Here is a 15,425-nt window from a genome sequence, read left to right on the forward strand (position 1 = left end):
ATATTTTATTACTTTTCTTCTCCTTGCAAATATTTTAAAGGCTACACAAGTATCCTGGTCTTTAATTAACAGGTATGGCATCAAGGTTTGGCAAATGTCTTGACAAACTTTGCAAGCTTGCTCAGTACAAGTGTATAATGAGATTGATAATTCCTGCTATCAGGCAACTGATATCAAACTCCTAAGCTATTGCCTTTGATCTTCACTCTTTTTAAAGAATTAATTTAATGTAAATACTGTTTCTGGTTTTGTTCAGTGAATCTTGTTGGATGGATGTTTCAGTAGCTCATAACACAGGAATGTTGTTAGGAAACGGAGTGATAGATCACAATATCACCAAGGTTGGAAGAGACCTCACAGATCATCAAGTCCAACCCTCTACCACAGAGCTCAAGGCTAGACCATGGCACCAAGTGCCACGTCCAATCCTGCCTTGAACAGCCCCAGGGACGGCGACTCCACCACCTCCCCAGGCAGCCCATTCCAGATATTTTAGCACAAAAGGAAACAGAAAGCAAAACCAGTATTTCAGGAGAACTTTCAAGGGGAAAACAATCAATTTCTCTTTCACAGTGCTAGTGCAAGGTGTTTAAGTTTAAATAAATTTCCCTTTAAATCTAATTTGATTGCACAAACCCTTCAGTATATTGTCTGTTTGTAGTTCTGTGTTCTGCTCAGTCAAAATGAGGTAAAAAAGGCAAGCAGAAATTAAATGGATAAGCATAAACTTAGACTATCATTCCAGTGGGTTGACAGTGCTGAGTTGAAGGTTGGGCTTAAAGATCCTTAAGTTTTTTTCCAAACAAAATGATTCTGTGATGTTATACTGTAAAGTCTTGATGGAGGTGAGGTTTGCATACACACTTATCTTCCTGTGGACCTAGGGAATAGGTCTTTGTAGACTTTCTGAATGAAGTCATAATTTCAATATGATAACAGAGCAAAAGTACTGGGAAAATGTATTGAATGAAAAATGCACAAAATTGGCCTGTTTTACCCCAAGCATCTTTTCTATCTTAAGTGGAGATTGACTAATATTTAGAAGCAAAAGCTTAATTGGGAAACCAAAAAGCTCACTAGATTTTAGGAAGTCTTTTAAAGAGATTTTATCTGGTACCTGAGTTGATATGTGATGGTTCCTTAGTTCTAAAATGTGTGTGCTTCTGGTTTTGGAAGTGTTTTCTTTTGTGAAGTGAAAGCTGAATTCAAAGTGAATTAGCACTTTTTAAGTTTAGGCTTATGTGATCATGAGTTATTCTATTAATGGTATATGGTGACTGAAGTGAAGAGATAACTGCACAGACAACTGAAATTGAAAATGTAAAAGCTTGGGTGAAACATGAGAAAAGAGTGTAAAAAATGAGGTATAAAGGAGAGGACAAAAGAAAAGAATCAAGAAACAAGACAGATATATTAAAGGCAATTCAGATTTCCCTGCAATTCCTCTCTCTTTTTTGTCCTCTATAGAAGTTTTCTTTTCCAAAAGTGTGGAGTTGTTTGTGTTGTGTAGTGCTTTTGGATGATTTTTACATACTTTGGAGAGAGATTAACACACTTTTATTTCCTCCTTTGTACAAAGCAAACTCTTCACTGAGTTCATCCTGAATGTCCCCATGAGCCGGCTCACAATCCAGAAGCTGTACTGCCTGATAGAGATAGTTCACAGTGACCTCTTCACACAGCATGGTAAGCAGGACCTTTGCAACCATTACATTGTCACATTTGTTGTGTCCAGATCATAGAATCACAGAATGGTTTGAGTTGGAAGGGACTGTAAGGCCCACCTAGTTCCAACTCCACTGCCATGGGCAGAGATCTTCTCCACTAAACCAGGTCACCGAGGGCCTCGTTCAGCCTGGCCTTGGACACCTCCAGGGAGGAGGCATCCACAGCTTCTCCTAGCAGTCTGTTCCAGTGGTTTGCCACCTTCGTTGTAAAGGTCTCTGCTAGTGCAAGGTTTGTCCCTGCCCTTGAATTAAGGTTGTTCCTCCAGAAAGACAGGAAGATTTAGAATAAGGAAGAAAATGCTTATTGACACTTTGGGGTTATAGATCATAATGGGATGAACTCAAACTTCCAGTTTTTAATTTAAGAGGGCACTTAAGCATCCAGTGTTCCTGGCCTGTGTTGTAACTTCAGTGAAATTCTGTGGAGGAAAAAAAAGGTTTTGCTGGCCTTTCTGTCCAAAGCATTGTTGTCCTACTTAAAGCTATCCCTAGGCAAATGAAAACAACATGTAAACCTTTTAGAGTGTGCTTTTCATTCCTGCTCTATTTTCTCCTGTTACACTAGTGAGGCAGTGAAAGGTAAGTTCAAGCACTTGTCTTAGAGATTTCTTCATTTGAGGTGGAACATTTTATTCTTTTTTTAGATGACTGCAGGTGAAACTAACCTAAACTAAGTGTTTATGTGCTGTGAGGAGAAGTTAATGAGGGAGCAAATAGGCAATGGTTTAATGCTAAAGGAAATTGAAAAGGATTCTTCTGGTAGGTCAAAAATATCAGGGCAATGTGATGCAAACTGCTGGTAAACTTCTTTCTAGTTGCAGTTCAAAAAGTGTTCCTGGTCTGGTAGTGAGAACTGCGGAATTAAGTACTGCTGCTCTTTCTACTTCTTTCCACTTGAAGCTGTCTTTTTAGATTTGCAGAAGTAGCAATGAAGAATGACATTCCAAGAGCAACTTTAGTTTTGATGGCACTTTAGGCTGAATTTGCAGCAAGGTTTTTCACCAAGTCTTGATACATAACAAGTACCTGTGAAATTATTTGCTCTCGTGAAATTCCATAAGGACAAGCGTCCTTCATCTGGGGAGGAGTAGCACCAGGCACTAGTACAGATGAGTGTTTGTCCTGCTGGAAATCACCTCCGAGGAGAAAGACCCTGGAGTCCTAGTGGACAGTAAGTTATCTGTGGGACAGCAATGTGCCCTTGTGGCCAGGAAGGCCAATGGCATCCCGGGGTGTATTAAGAAAAGTGTGTCCAGCAGGTCAAGGGTGGTTCTCCTCCTCTACTCTTCCCTGGTGAGACTACGCCTGGAGTACTGTGTCCAGTTTTGGGGTCCCCAGTTCAAGGGAGACAGGGACCTGCTGTATGGAGTCTCCTAGAGGCTACAAGGATGATTGGTGGACTGGACCATCCCCACTATGGGAAAAAAAGACTGAAAAACCTGGGACTGCTTAGTCTTGAGAAGAGAAGGCTGAGAGAGGATCTTATTAGTGTACAAATATTTGAGGGATGTGCATCAGGATGATGCTGCCAGCCTCTTTTCATTGGTGCCCAGTAATAGGACAGGAAGAGTGGGTACAACCTGGAACACAGGAGGTTCCACCTCAACATGAGGAGAAACTGTGTTATGGTTAGAGTCACAGAGTACTGGAACAGGCTGTCCAGAAAGATTGTGGAGTCTCCTTCTCTGGAGGCTTTCAAAACCTGTCTGGATGTGTTATTCTGTGGCCTGCCTTAGGTATTCCTGCTTTGACAGGGTGATTGGGCTTGATCTCTTGGAGGCCCCTTCCAGCCCCCCACATTTTGTGATTCTACATGATACATGTCGCAAGTTTAGACCTGAAAGTTAGGGTAGGGGAAGAAAGGGTCTTAGAAGAACTGGAAGATGGAAATCCTGAAGACTCAGAATCTTTCAAGGAGGAGATGGAGCTTTTCCATAAGACAGCCTTCAGCACAGTTACAGTCCCAGTAACTTGTAAATTTACCTCCTGCGGTTATGGATAGTGATGAGGTAAGATTGAAGTTCTGGAAAACAGAGCCTGCCAGCTGTGCCACCATGTACTGAACCAGCAAGTCCTAATGCACTTCAGCTTGGTCTTCACTTTTGAGGTCTTTGGAAATTATTCAGCCCTCATGAGCCACTGTGGTGGTTTGGATGTTACCCACCCCCCACACACACTTTGGAAATCAGCCAGACTAGACTCAGCCGGCTCTGGGAATTTGAATGCAGCTTATATTTACAGCTGAGCTCAATATACAAGCAGATATTTACAGTATATACAGTTATAGACAGAAGTAGACAAGGGAAAAGGTAATACAGAAACACAACAGCCCTCCCAGAAACCTGAGTCCCCAGGAGGGGCTCCCAACTGCCCTTCCACCTTCTCCCACCCCTCTACCTTACCCCAGACGTTGCCTTGTGCCCTAAAGAAGAATGGAGGGTCAGAGAGGGGGGTTAGGAAGCAAAGTAGATTAATCTGAGATGGAGGATGAGGTTAGAGAGAAAATGCCCAGAGCCCACACAAAGAGCGGCTCCCTTATTTACGTTTGGATTTTTGTTGTTCTACATCTCAGCAAGCCTATGAGTGAAGTAGACACCACCCTTGTTTCTCTTTCACAGCCTGTGATCTAGTTCTTCTCACCAAAACATTCTAGCTGGCTTCAAACTAGCACAGCCACATCAAATGGTTTTAAGTTGCATTTCAGGGTTTATGAGAATAAAAAAAGGCAGGCAGACCAGATGTTGCTGATTTCACTTTGGTATAATGGTATTCTCTCTGAGATCACTTTAATATTTATTTTAGACAAGAACACCAATGTTTCACCTTTCCTCCTTATGTAAATATTACACCTTGCTTTCATATATAAGTATTACACCTTTCCTTCATTTTCAACTTGCCATGTAGTAATTTTTCCTTCTGCCTGCTTTAGAGTGGAAGGGTCTTTAGGGCAGAAGTTAGTAAGATGTTAATATTTGACTGTCTTGGCTGGGATGAAATTGAGATAGCTCAGATGAACCAAGAAATTATGGCTACAAAAAGTCCTCCTCAAGAAAGGTTGTAGGGGCACATTGTGTATTTACCTTCCTAATCTTTGGTTTTCATTATCCAACCAATTTAATTTTCAGAGGAGGAAAAAGAAATTGGTAGCTGGTTTGTTTTTCAAACCTAAATCTCAAACTGAGACATTCAGGTTGCAGCAAATGGTATAGTCTGATGTCAGCTCCTGAGTAATGTAGATGAATCTGGTTTAATAGCTGGGACATAAATCTGAACTCAATCCAGTTTCCTTGGCAAGAAAGCTCTATTTAGTGGCTTTTGGATCTTTTCAGGAGGCTGCTAAGCAGGAGCTTTCTTGTCACTGTCAGTAGTATCTTCTATGTAAGATTGTTCAGTTGAGCTGCAAAGGAGATTTGAAGGTAGGTGTGCACAGCCTGAGTGCATGGGAACTGCTGGAAAGCAGCTTGTGGAGAAGGATGTGGGAGCGCTGGTGGACAAGCTCACCATGGGCCAGCAGTACGTACCTGGGGCCAAGAGGGATGATGATCTCCTAAGGTGTGTTATGAAGAGTGTGTGAAGCAGATGAAGGGAGGTTCTCCCACTCTACTCTGCCTTAGTGAGGCCACATCTGGAGTACTGTATCCGGTTCTGGGCTCCCCAGTTCAGGGAAGTACTGGAGAGAGTCCACTGGAGCCGATAAAGATGCTGAAGGAACTGGAGCATCGCTGTGAAAAGGGAAAGGTGAAAGACCTTGGGGCTGTTTATCCTGGAGGGTAGCAGACTGGGGAAGGACCTTATCAATGCTGATCAATAGCTAAAGGGTGGGGGAGCAGGAAAATGCAGCTGGACTTTTTCAGTGCTGGCCAGTGATAGGACAAGGGGCAAAAGACACAAATTGGAACCAGGAAGTTTGATCTGAACATGAGGAAAAAAAGTTTTTGTTATGAGGGTGCCAGTGCCCTGAAGCAGGCTGCCCAGAGGTTGTAGAGTCTCCTTCTCTGGAGAGATTCTGAACCCACCTGGGCATAGTGATTCTGGACAAGCTGCTGTGGGTGACCCTGCTTTAGCAGAGTGGTTGGACTGGATGTGATGTCCTTCCAACCCCTGCTGTGCTGGGATTGTGACATTTCACATCAGCACAAATCAGCTGCACTGAAGCTGTGCAGGAGGGGCTGGCGCCTGGCGCCAAGCAGTAGTCCCAGAGCTCAGTGCAGCAGTGGTGGTGCTGTGCAACTTTCCGCAGACTACGAGTGCCCACATCTGTGTGCTGCCCTCTTCCCTGGGGTTATGTGGCCTCATATCCATGTTTTTTATTTCATGCGTGTTGATAAGGCATTGTCTTGAAAAACCTTCTCTTGCCACTAGTAATTCTCTCTAAAGCTTGTCTGGAGAACCAATTGTGCTGGGAGCTTGTCACAAAGACTACAATTCACTTGAAAACAAATTAATCTCCTAACCACAGCCTTTGTTAAATGTAGCTATTTATTTTTCCCTAGCTATGTGGGTTTGAGTTCTTATTACTAAAACGTAGTGTGACTGCCTCTCCTCCTCCTCATTGATTCAGTTTTTGCCTGATACTGTGAAAGTATTGCCTATCACACAGTATCACAGTATTATTAGAATTGGAAGAGACCTCACAGATCATCAAGTCCAACCCTTTACCACAGAGCTCAAGGCTAGACCATGGCACCAAGTGCCACGTCCAATCCTGCCTTGAACAGCTCCAGGGACGGTGACTCCACCACCTCCCCGGGCAGCCCATTCCAGTGTCCAATGACTCTCTCAGGGAAGAACTTTCTCCTCACCTCCAGCCTAAATTTCCCCTGGCGCAGCCTGAGGCTGTGTCCTCTTGTTCTGGTGCTGGCCACCTGAGAGAAGAGAGCAACCTCCTCCTGGCCACAACCTCCCCTCAGGTAGTTGTAGACAGCAATGAGGTCCCCCCTGAGCCTCCTCCAGGCTAACCAATCTCAGCTCCCTCTGCCTCTCCTTGTAGGGCTGTGCTCAAGGCCTCTCCCCAGCCTCGTCGCCCTTCTCTGGACACGCTCAAGCATCTCAATGTCCCTCCTAAACTGGGGGGCCCAGAACTGAACACAGTTCTCAAGGTGTGGTCTAACCAGTGCAGAGTACAGGGGCAGAATGACCTCCCTGCTCCTGCTGACCGCACCATTGCTGATGCAGGCCAGGATGCCACTGGCTCTCCTGGCCACCTGGGCACACTGCTGGCTCATGTTCAGGCGGGTATCAGTCAGCACCCCCAGATCCCTCTCTGTTTGGCTGCTCTCCAGCCACTCTGACCCCAGCCTGTATCGCTGCATGGGGTTGTTGTGGCCAAAGTGCAGCACCCTGCACTTGGAGCTATTGAATGCCATCCCATTGGACTGTACCCATCTGTCCAGGCGGTCAAGTTCCCGCTGCAGAGCCCTTCTGCCCTCCAACCCAGCCACATCTGCCCCCAGCTTAGAGTTCTCCAACAAATCCAGTATCATATTGCAGAAATGAGAGTTTGTTTTCTAGAGACAATATTCAGGGCAGCATTGTGGAATTGATAGCGGGCTGTAAAGCATACAGAAAATCAAACGGCATTTCATTAGCGCGTTTCTGTTGGAGAGAAATGCTCTCATTCTGTGCTTGGAGAGGTCAAGGAGGATTTATTTGTACCTCTGGAGGAATTAAAATTCAAAATACCCGAATTTGCAAAGCTTGAAGGTTTTGGGGGTGAGAAGAGTGGGCGTGTGAAATGGCTTGATGCAGCGTTGTGCTTGAAGAGTGATGCGGGATGATGGATGGTGCAGTGGTCTTTGTGAAATCTGTGGGGCTTGGACCTTGTTTGGGGATGTGATATGGTGATGTGGTTGCTATGTCAATCAAAAAAAGATGTAAAAGAGAGTTTTAAAACCACCTCACTTTTGTGGTTATGTCTGTACTTAGGTTTCTTTCTTAAATTCAAAGTAACTTTTTTTCCTCTTTACAGAGTATGTACTTGCTTTCAGTCGGCTTTCCTCAGCCCCCATAGGAAAACTCTGTTCGTTTGTTTGGAGGTCTTATCCTAAGAGTGAGTCCTAACTGAGCCTTGGTACCAAAAGGAAGAAGGGAAAAAAATCAGTGTGTAGCTAATCTGCCAAAACAGAATTAAGGAGACTCAGTGTGTGTTGTCTTTGTACTTGCTGCTAGAATAATAACTAGATGACTTCAAGAAGAATATATCTGCAAGCTGTAGCTGTAGAGGGTCATGAAGTAGAAATCATCTCATTGTATAGGCTAAATCTGTACCAGGATCTTCATGCTTCTGGTTTCTGTCCTTGAAACAACAAATAACCAAATACTACTTATTTTCCTGTTTATTCCTTGCTAACATCAAGACAGCTATTTCTGCCTGTTTTCAGGGGTTATGTTCATTGAATTCAAGTCTTGTTTTGCCCGACTTCTGCTTATTCTGGGATCTGCCTTTTAAATCCTCCACATTTGTATCAATAATCTATTATGGCTTTGGCAACAAATGTGGAGTCTTTTCTGGAAAAAGTCAGGTTCCACCTTGTTCCATCTTCTTTTTCTCAGGCATAGAAAACAATCCATAAGATAATGAGGCTCAACTGCTCCTCTTCTGCTGACATGCTAGACCTCGGTTGCACATTGGTTTGTTCTTTGCTCCCTGTCTTAAGTGAGAAAAAACTTCCTGGGAGGTCATTGGAAATATCATTTGACCATGGCTGCTGCAGAAGCTCTCCACACTACTTAGCACAACTATTTCCAAGGGCTAAATCACAGCTAGATCCAACTCTGATTGTTGTAGAGAAGAAAATTGTTAGGCACAAGTCTTTTGTGTAGGGACTGGATGCTTTTGTAGGGTCTTTGAGCAGCTCAGTGTTCCTCTTTGATACTGAGCAGCACAGTATTCCTCTTTGCTACTGGGAAATGACTTATAGCACACAGTAAAGCATTTAAAGTTGTCAGTGATTAATATCTTGATTCAGAAAGTTACTTGGTTTTTGAAAGCTGACTAGAGCCTTAAATGTAGCAATTTAGACAAATCTGTGTACATCTTGCTCAGTAAAAGCATAAGGCTATCAATATGTTCTCACATATGTCATGCATACTTTATATATGTATCTTTACACATAATTGCTGTTCATATTTATCTATCTTAGATGAAAATGCCTAAATGTGACAATGCAGAGAAGTAAGTTAATTTATAAAATTTGGGTGCATGAAGGTAACCACCAGGTTGAGGCAGATTTGTCTTCCTCTCTGCTCTGCCTTAGCAAGGCCACATCAGAAGTACTGGGTCCAGTTCTGGGCTCCTCTGTTCAACAGGCAAGGAGTATCAGGGCGCAGTACAGCAGTACAGTGCTGGGTTATAAAGATGGTGAGAGCTTGGAGCATCTCTGTGAGGAGAGACTGAGACAATTACAGCTGTTGAGCCTGGAAAAGAGAAGACTTAGGGGGGATCTTCTCAGTGCTGATAAATATTTGAAGAATGAGACACAAGAGTATGGGGCCTGACTCTTTTCAGTGGTGTCCAAAAACAGGACAAGAGGTCACAGGCACAGAGAACCCAGGAGGTTCCCTCTGAGCAGGAGGAAGAAAGCTCTTCGCTGTGAGCTCAGGGTACCCAGAGAGCTTGTGGAGTCATCTCCTCTGGAGCAATTCCACACTGGCCTGGACTTTGTGAATATGGGCAACCTGGTGCCGGTGACCCTACTTGAGCAACAGGGTTGGATGAGATGATCTACAAAGGTCCCTAACCCCCACCATACTGGGATTCTCTGAAATAGGTCAAGTCTTCTTACCCCTGTCTCAGTCTTACATAGAGCTGTTACAGTACACACAATCTTTTTTTGTGTTTTACACAGGAAAATAGTGATTGAGACCAACCTTACTTACTTCTCTTCCTTTCACTTCCATCTCCTCTACAAAAACCTCAGCCCCCAAAGCAGAGGCACCTTTTCTTTAGCACCTGAAGTGTGGCACAGTTGTTTTGCTAGAGGGCAGGGATGCCATCCAGAGGGACCTGGACAGGTGTGCCCAGGCCAACCTCATGAAATTTAACAAGGCCAAGTGTAAGGTCCTTCACCTGGGCTGGTGCAGCCCCAAGCACAAATGCAGGCTGGGTGGCAAATGGCTGAGACCTGGGGATCTGGGTTGATAGAAAGCTAAACACGAGCTGGCAGTGTGCACCTGCAGCCCAGACAGCAACAGTGTCCTGGGCTGCACCAAGAGAAACGTGGCCAGCAGAGCAAGGGAAGGGATTCTTCCCCTTTTACTCTGCTCTCGTCAGACCCTGCCTCGAGTACTGTGTGCAGTTCTGGAGCCCCCAGTACAAGAAGGGCATCGAACTGTTGGAGTGAGTCCATAGGAAGGCCATGAAGATGTTCAGAGGGCTGGAGCACCTCTGCTATGAGGACAGGCTACAAGAGTTGAGCTCTTAATGTCTAAGTAGTTATGAAGCTGAGTAAGTTAAATGTCTTCCACTTGCAAACTTCTGAATTTCAGGTTTATATAAAGAGTGATTTATCCACTTCTTTTATCCCATAGAGTTGTGTTCTTCATTGCATTGTTTTCCAGATGACTTCCAGATAGAATCATAGAATCAACCAGGTTGGAAGAGACCTCCAAGATCATCCAGTCCAACCTAGCACCCAACTAGACCGTGGCACTACATGCCTCATCTAGTCTTTCCACTACCTGAAGGGACATTGTAGCCAGGTGGGGGTTGGTCTCTTCTGCCAGGCAACCAGCAAGAGAACAAGGGGACACAGTCTCAAGTTGTGCTGGGGTAGGTATAGGCTGGATGTTAAGAGGAAGTTGTTGCCAGAGTGATTGGCATTGGAATGGGCTGCCCAGGGAGGTGGTGGAGGCACTGTCCCTGGAGGTGTTCAAGAAAAGCCTGGCTGAGGCACTTAGTGCCATGGTCTAGTTGACTGGCTAGGGCTGGGTGCTAGGTTGGACTGGCTGATCTTGGAGGTCTCTTCCAACCTGCTTGATTCTATGATACGATTCTATGATCTCCAGGGACAGTGACTCTACCACCTCCCTGAAGCTGTGTTGCTGCTCTGTGCTGAAGTAGTGAGGAAATCCAATGATTTCTCCTTTAGGAAATGCAATCTATTAAATATCAGTAGACAGCATAAAGCATTTATCAGAGTTCTTACTGCTGAATTATGACTAAAATGACAATCTTTGTCTCTAGGTTGTGTAGCAGAAGTTAGTAAGCGTAGGTTTCATGGTTTTCTTTTGCCACATTAGCTAAATGAACCACAAAATAAATGTGTTTGTCAGGGTCCCTTCAACTGAAATGTTTTTAAATTGACACAAATATATGGTGTGCATTTGGCTTCTGTGTAGCTCCCGTGTCGGTGTTTTCTTTTGAAGTCTTTGCTTGGATGCTCAGAAGTTGATAATGTCTCCTGAGCTTCCTTTTATAGAGATTAATATTTTATTCTCTCTGCGCATTGCTGTGACATTAATCATCGTGGGTTGGACTTGCACGGTGGAGAACAGATGTCAAATTACTGTTGTCTGTAATCATTGTGCATCATACAAGCCATCTTCAGAGCTGACTTTTGAGCAGGAGACTAATGTTATAGACTATAGATTTATCAAGGTTGCCCATTAATCAGGACTGGGAGGTGTTTGTGACAGGCAAGCTGATGAAGGTTAATCTTTTCTCTTCTGTACTTCTAAGTAATCAAGACACAGTTGATCAACCCAGTGGTTTTCAAAACAGTTTGTAGCAAAGGGTGTACTTAGAATCTTACCTCCTCATAGAGCATATTGCTACGGTGCTAGATTGGTGTAAAAACGGGAATGGTGTGGTCAGCAGGAGCAGGGAGGTCATTCTGCCCCTGTACTCTGCACTGGTTAGACCACACCTTGAGTACTGTGTTCAGTTCTGGGCCCCCCAGTTTAGGAGGGACATTGAGATGCTTGAGCGTGTCCAGAGAAGGGCGACGAGGCTGGGGAGAGGCCTTGAGCACAGCCCTACAAGGAGAGGCTGAGGGAGCTGGGATTGGTTAGCCTGGAGAAGAGGAGGCTCAGGGGGGACCTTATTGCTGTCTACAAGTACCTGAGGGGTGGTTGTGGCCAGGAGGAGGTTGCTTTCTTCTCTCAGGTGGCCAGCACCAGAACGAGAGGACACAGCCTCAGGCTGTGCCAGGGGAGATTTAGGCTTGAGGTGAGGAGAAAGTTCTTCACTGAGAGAGTCATTGGACACTGGAATGGGCTGCCCGGGGAGGTGGTGGAGTCGCCGTCCCTGGGGCTGTTCAAGGCAAGGTTGGATGTGGCACTTGGTGCCATGGTCTAGCCTTGAGCTCTGTGGTAAAGGGTTGGACTTGATGATCTATGAGGTCTCTTCCAACCTTGGTGATACTGTGTGATACTGTGAAAACCAGATATTTGTGTGTGCCATGTGGTGGTGGTGGGTCCCATCTTTTGGAATCTTTTTATCTCCTCTGTTATGATAGAACTATCCAATATAATTTTTACAAGACAGAATTCACAGAATACACTGGGTTGGAAGGGACCCTCAATGATCATCTTGTGTAACCCTTCTGTGCTGAGCAGGGACATCAACTAGACTAGGTTGCTCAGGGCCTGTTATAGAGGGGATAGAGTCTGAGTTTGGGGTGAGATAAGAGGCAAATTTGAAGGTTATTGAATCATTTATTAATATATACTGTTATGGTTTGGGTGTTCCCTGCCCCCCCACACTTTAGAAGTCACCCAGACTAATCTCAGCTGGCTCTGGGAATATAAATGAAGCTATTTATTTACAGCTAGCACAATATACAAGCAGCTATTTACAGTATATACAGTTATGTACAGAACTAGACAAGGTAAAAGGTAATACAGAAACACAACAGCCCTCCCAGAAACCTGAGTCCCCAGGAGGGGCTCCCAACCACCCCTGCACCTTCCCCCTGCCCCTCTCAACCTTACCCCAGTCCCAAGGAAGAATGGAGGTGCAGCCAAGAGGTTAAGAAGCAAAGGTGAGTGGCAGGTGTGTTAGAGAGATGTTGCTCAGTCAGAAAGTGAGACAAAATGGCGAGAGTGTTATCTAAGGTTTTTGTTTCTTCTTCAGCAAGACTCTGAGGGAAGCAGACATCACCATTGTTTCCCTTTCACAGCCTATGGTCTAGTTCTTCTCACCAAAACATTCTACCCTGCTTCGAACTAGCACATATACAAAGAGAATTTCCCCCCAAACCCATGTGCAGCTAACCCACCCAAATTCTTTGGTATGGTTGGTGAAGCTGTTTTACAGAATGTCTACATACAGCTGGGTTAAGCAACTTGGTAGAGGTTTTAGAAGTGTTCTCATCAGAGAGTCTTGCGGCACAATCTGCCACTGGTGAAGTTAATAAGCTCCCTTAGCAGCTTGAATCAGGAGAGTTCAATTGCTCACTAATTGGAAGTCTCAGTATCTGTGGTTCCAAAAGGTCTATAGCGAAAGCCACGCAGCTGATTGCAGGTGGAGCTGATAGTGCAGTGCGAGTTGGGGCTCGCTGTCTGAGAAGGTTCCGCGGGCACCACCGGGCTGGAGCGGTGGCCAGCTGAGAATATGCCTCGTTCCGTCATCCAGTGGCTCGGTGCAGGGTGCCGTAAAGCAGACCAAGGTAGTGGCCCCAGGCAGCAGGGAGAGGTGAGCGGAGAGAGAGGCAAGAGCACCTTGTTTACCTGGATCGCCCTCTTTGTCCAATGCGGGCCCATAGTGATGATCCCCTGGCCATGATAATGTCCAGTAGGCTTCTGGCAGTCAGCCAAAACACCCCAAGTTAGAAGGGTCCCCAGGCCTGGTTCCCCACACATGGAGACAGCATGGGCCTTACACCCGGTGGGCCATAAGCTAAGCGCGTGGGCTTACACAACGTGGTGTACAGCCTGGCCCCTGGGCAGGCCAGGCTTTGTGGCACCAGCCCTACTGTGCCCCTTCTGTCTGTTTAATGTGTTTACCTCTGCTTGGGGCAGAAAAACGTGTCCAGGCAAGGCATATATAAGCATATTTGGGCATATGTGGCCCTCCACTGCAGGGCTCCATCCAGTTTGACCTTGAATGTCTTCAGGGGTAGTTCTTAACCACATCTCTGGGCAACCTCTTCCAGTGCTTCACCACTCTTACAGTAAGAAACCTCCTACTTATGTCCAACTTAAGTTTGCCTTGAATTGAATTGCTTCAGTATCTATTCCTGCTTCTCTTCCCAGTAAAGGCAGGATCTGCTGTGTAGTTTTGAAACCAGTGGGACAGAGACATGAGTCTACTGGATGGGGTCTGCTGGAAGAGGCTTTCATTGAAGGAGCTGGCGTGCTGGGGGCTGCATGTGAGCCCACTCTGGCAGTACAGCTTATCATAGAATCAACCAGGTTGGAAGAGACCTCCAAGATCATCCAGTCCAACCTATCCAACAGCCCTAGCCAGTCAACTAGACCATGGCACTAAGTGCCTCAGCCAGGCTTTTCTTCAACACCTCCAGGGACGGTGTCTCCACCACCTCCCTGGGCAGCCCATTCCAATGCCAATCACTCTCTCTGGGAAGAACTTCCTCCTAACATCCAGCCTATACTTCCCTCAGCACAACTTAAGACTGTGTTCCCTTGTTCTATTGCTGGTTGCCTGGGAGAAGAGACCAACCCCCACCTGGCTACAGCCTCCTTTCAGGTAATTGGAGACAGCAATAAGGTCACCCCTGAGCCTCCTCTTCTCCAGGCTAAACAACCCCAGCTCCCTCAGCCTCTCCTCATAGGGTCAGTGAGGGCCAGCTGCACACTGCAGACTTACAAGAAGCTGAAGCAGCAAGGCTGAGGAGGTTCTTTTGATGAATGCTACCAGAGAGCTACTTAGAAAACTGCAAGAGAAAGGAAAAGCTCATAAAAACCAACCAGTAGTGAATAGTGGTTTATTACCTGCAAGGTGCTAAGCATTCTGAATTTAGGCATAGTATCAGGATGGTTTGGAAGGGACCTTTAAAAATCATCTAGTCCAATCCTCCTGCAGTCAGCAGGGGTACATTTCACTAGAGCAGGTAACAACCAGGCCTTGAACATTTCCAGGGATGGGAATCCACAACTTATCTGGGCAGCTTCACCACCATCACAGTGAAGTAGCCCTTCCTAGTATCTGATATAAGTCATCCCACTTGAGGAGTGGCTGTCAATGGCTCCATTTCCCAGTGGAGGCCAGTGACAGGCAGAGTCCCTCGGGGATCAGTCCTGGGACCAGTCTTGTTTAACATCTTGGGTGACAGTGGCTTTGAGTGCACCCTTGGCAAGTTTGCCGTTGACACCAAGCTCTGTAGTGCTGCTGATGTGCTGGAGGGAAGAGATCCATCCAGAGGGACATGGACTGGCTGGAGAGGCGGGAACAATCCAGCCTCCTGAAGTTCAGCAAGACCAAGTGCAAGATCCTGTGTCTGGATTGAGGCAATTCCAAACACCAATACAGGCAGGGCAATGACTGGCTTGAGAACAGCCCTGGGGAGAAGTACTTGGGGGTGCTGGTGGATGAGAAGCTCAGTGTGAGCCTGGGCTGCATCAAGAGAAGTGTGGCCAGCAGATTGAGGAAGGTGATCCTCCTTCTCTGCTCTGCACTGTTGAGACTCAGTCTGGAGTACTGCATCCAGTTCTGGAACTCTTATTACAAGAGGGATATGGATGTGCTGGAAGGTGTCCAGAGAAGTGCCATGAGGATGAGCAGAGAGCTGGAGCACG

The 15,425-nt window shown here is 45.8% G+C and overlaps 1 protein-coding gene across 4 annotated transcripts in view; it reads left to right on the top strand.

Moving 5' to 3' along the window:
* DOCK1 (dedicator of cytokinesis 1) overlaps window positions 1-15,425 on the top strand; it is a 433,046-nt gene that overhangs the window by 107,384 nt on the left and 310,237 nt on the right. For all 4 annotated transcript variants that reach the window (XM_064145308.1, XM_064145312.1, XM_064145309.1 and 1 more), the window contains exon 25: window positions 1,580-1,686. In XM_064145308.1, the coding sequence (XP_064001378.1) occupies window positions 1,580-1,686 (107 nt within the window). The remainder of the gene's footprint in view (window positions 1-1,579; window positions 1,687-15,425) is intronic.

This window comes from Pogoniulus pusillus, chromosome 6 (assembly GCF_015220805.1).
Source record: "Pogoniulus pusillus isolate bPogPus1 chromosome 6, bPogPus1.pri, whole genome shotgun sequence".
Lineage (NCBI taxonomy): Eukaryota > Metazoa > Chordata > Aves > Piciformes > Lybiidae > Pogoniulus > Pogoniulus pusillus.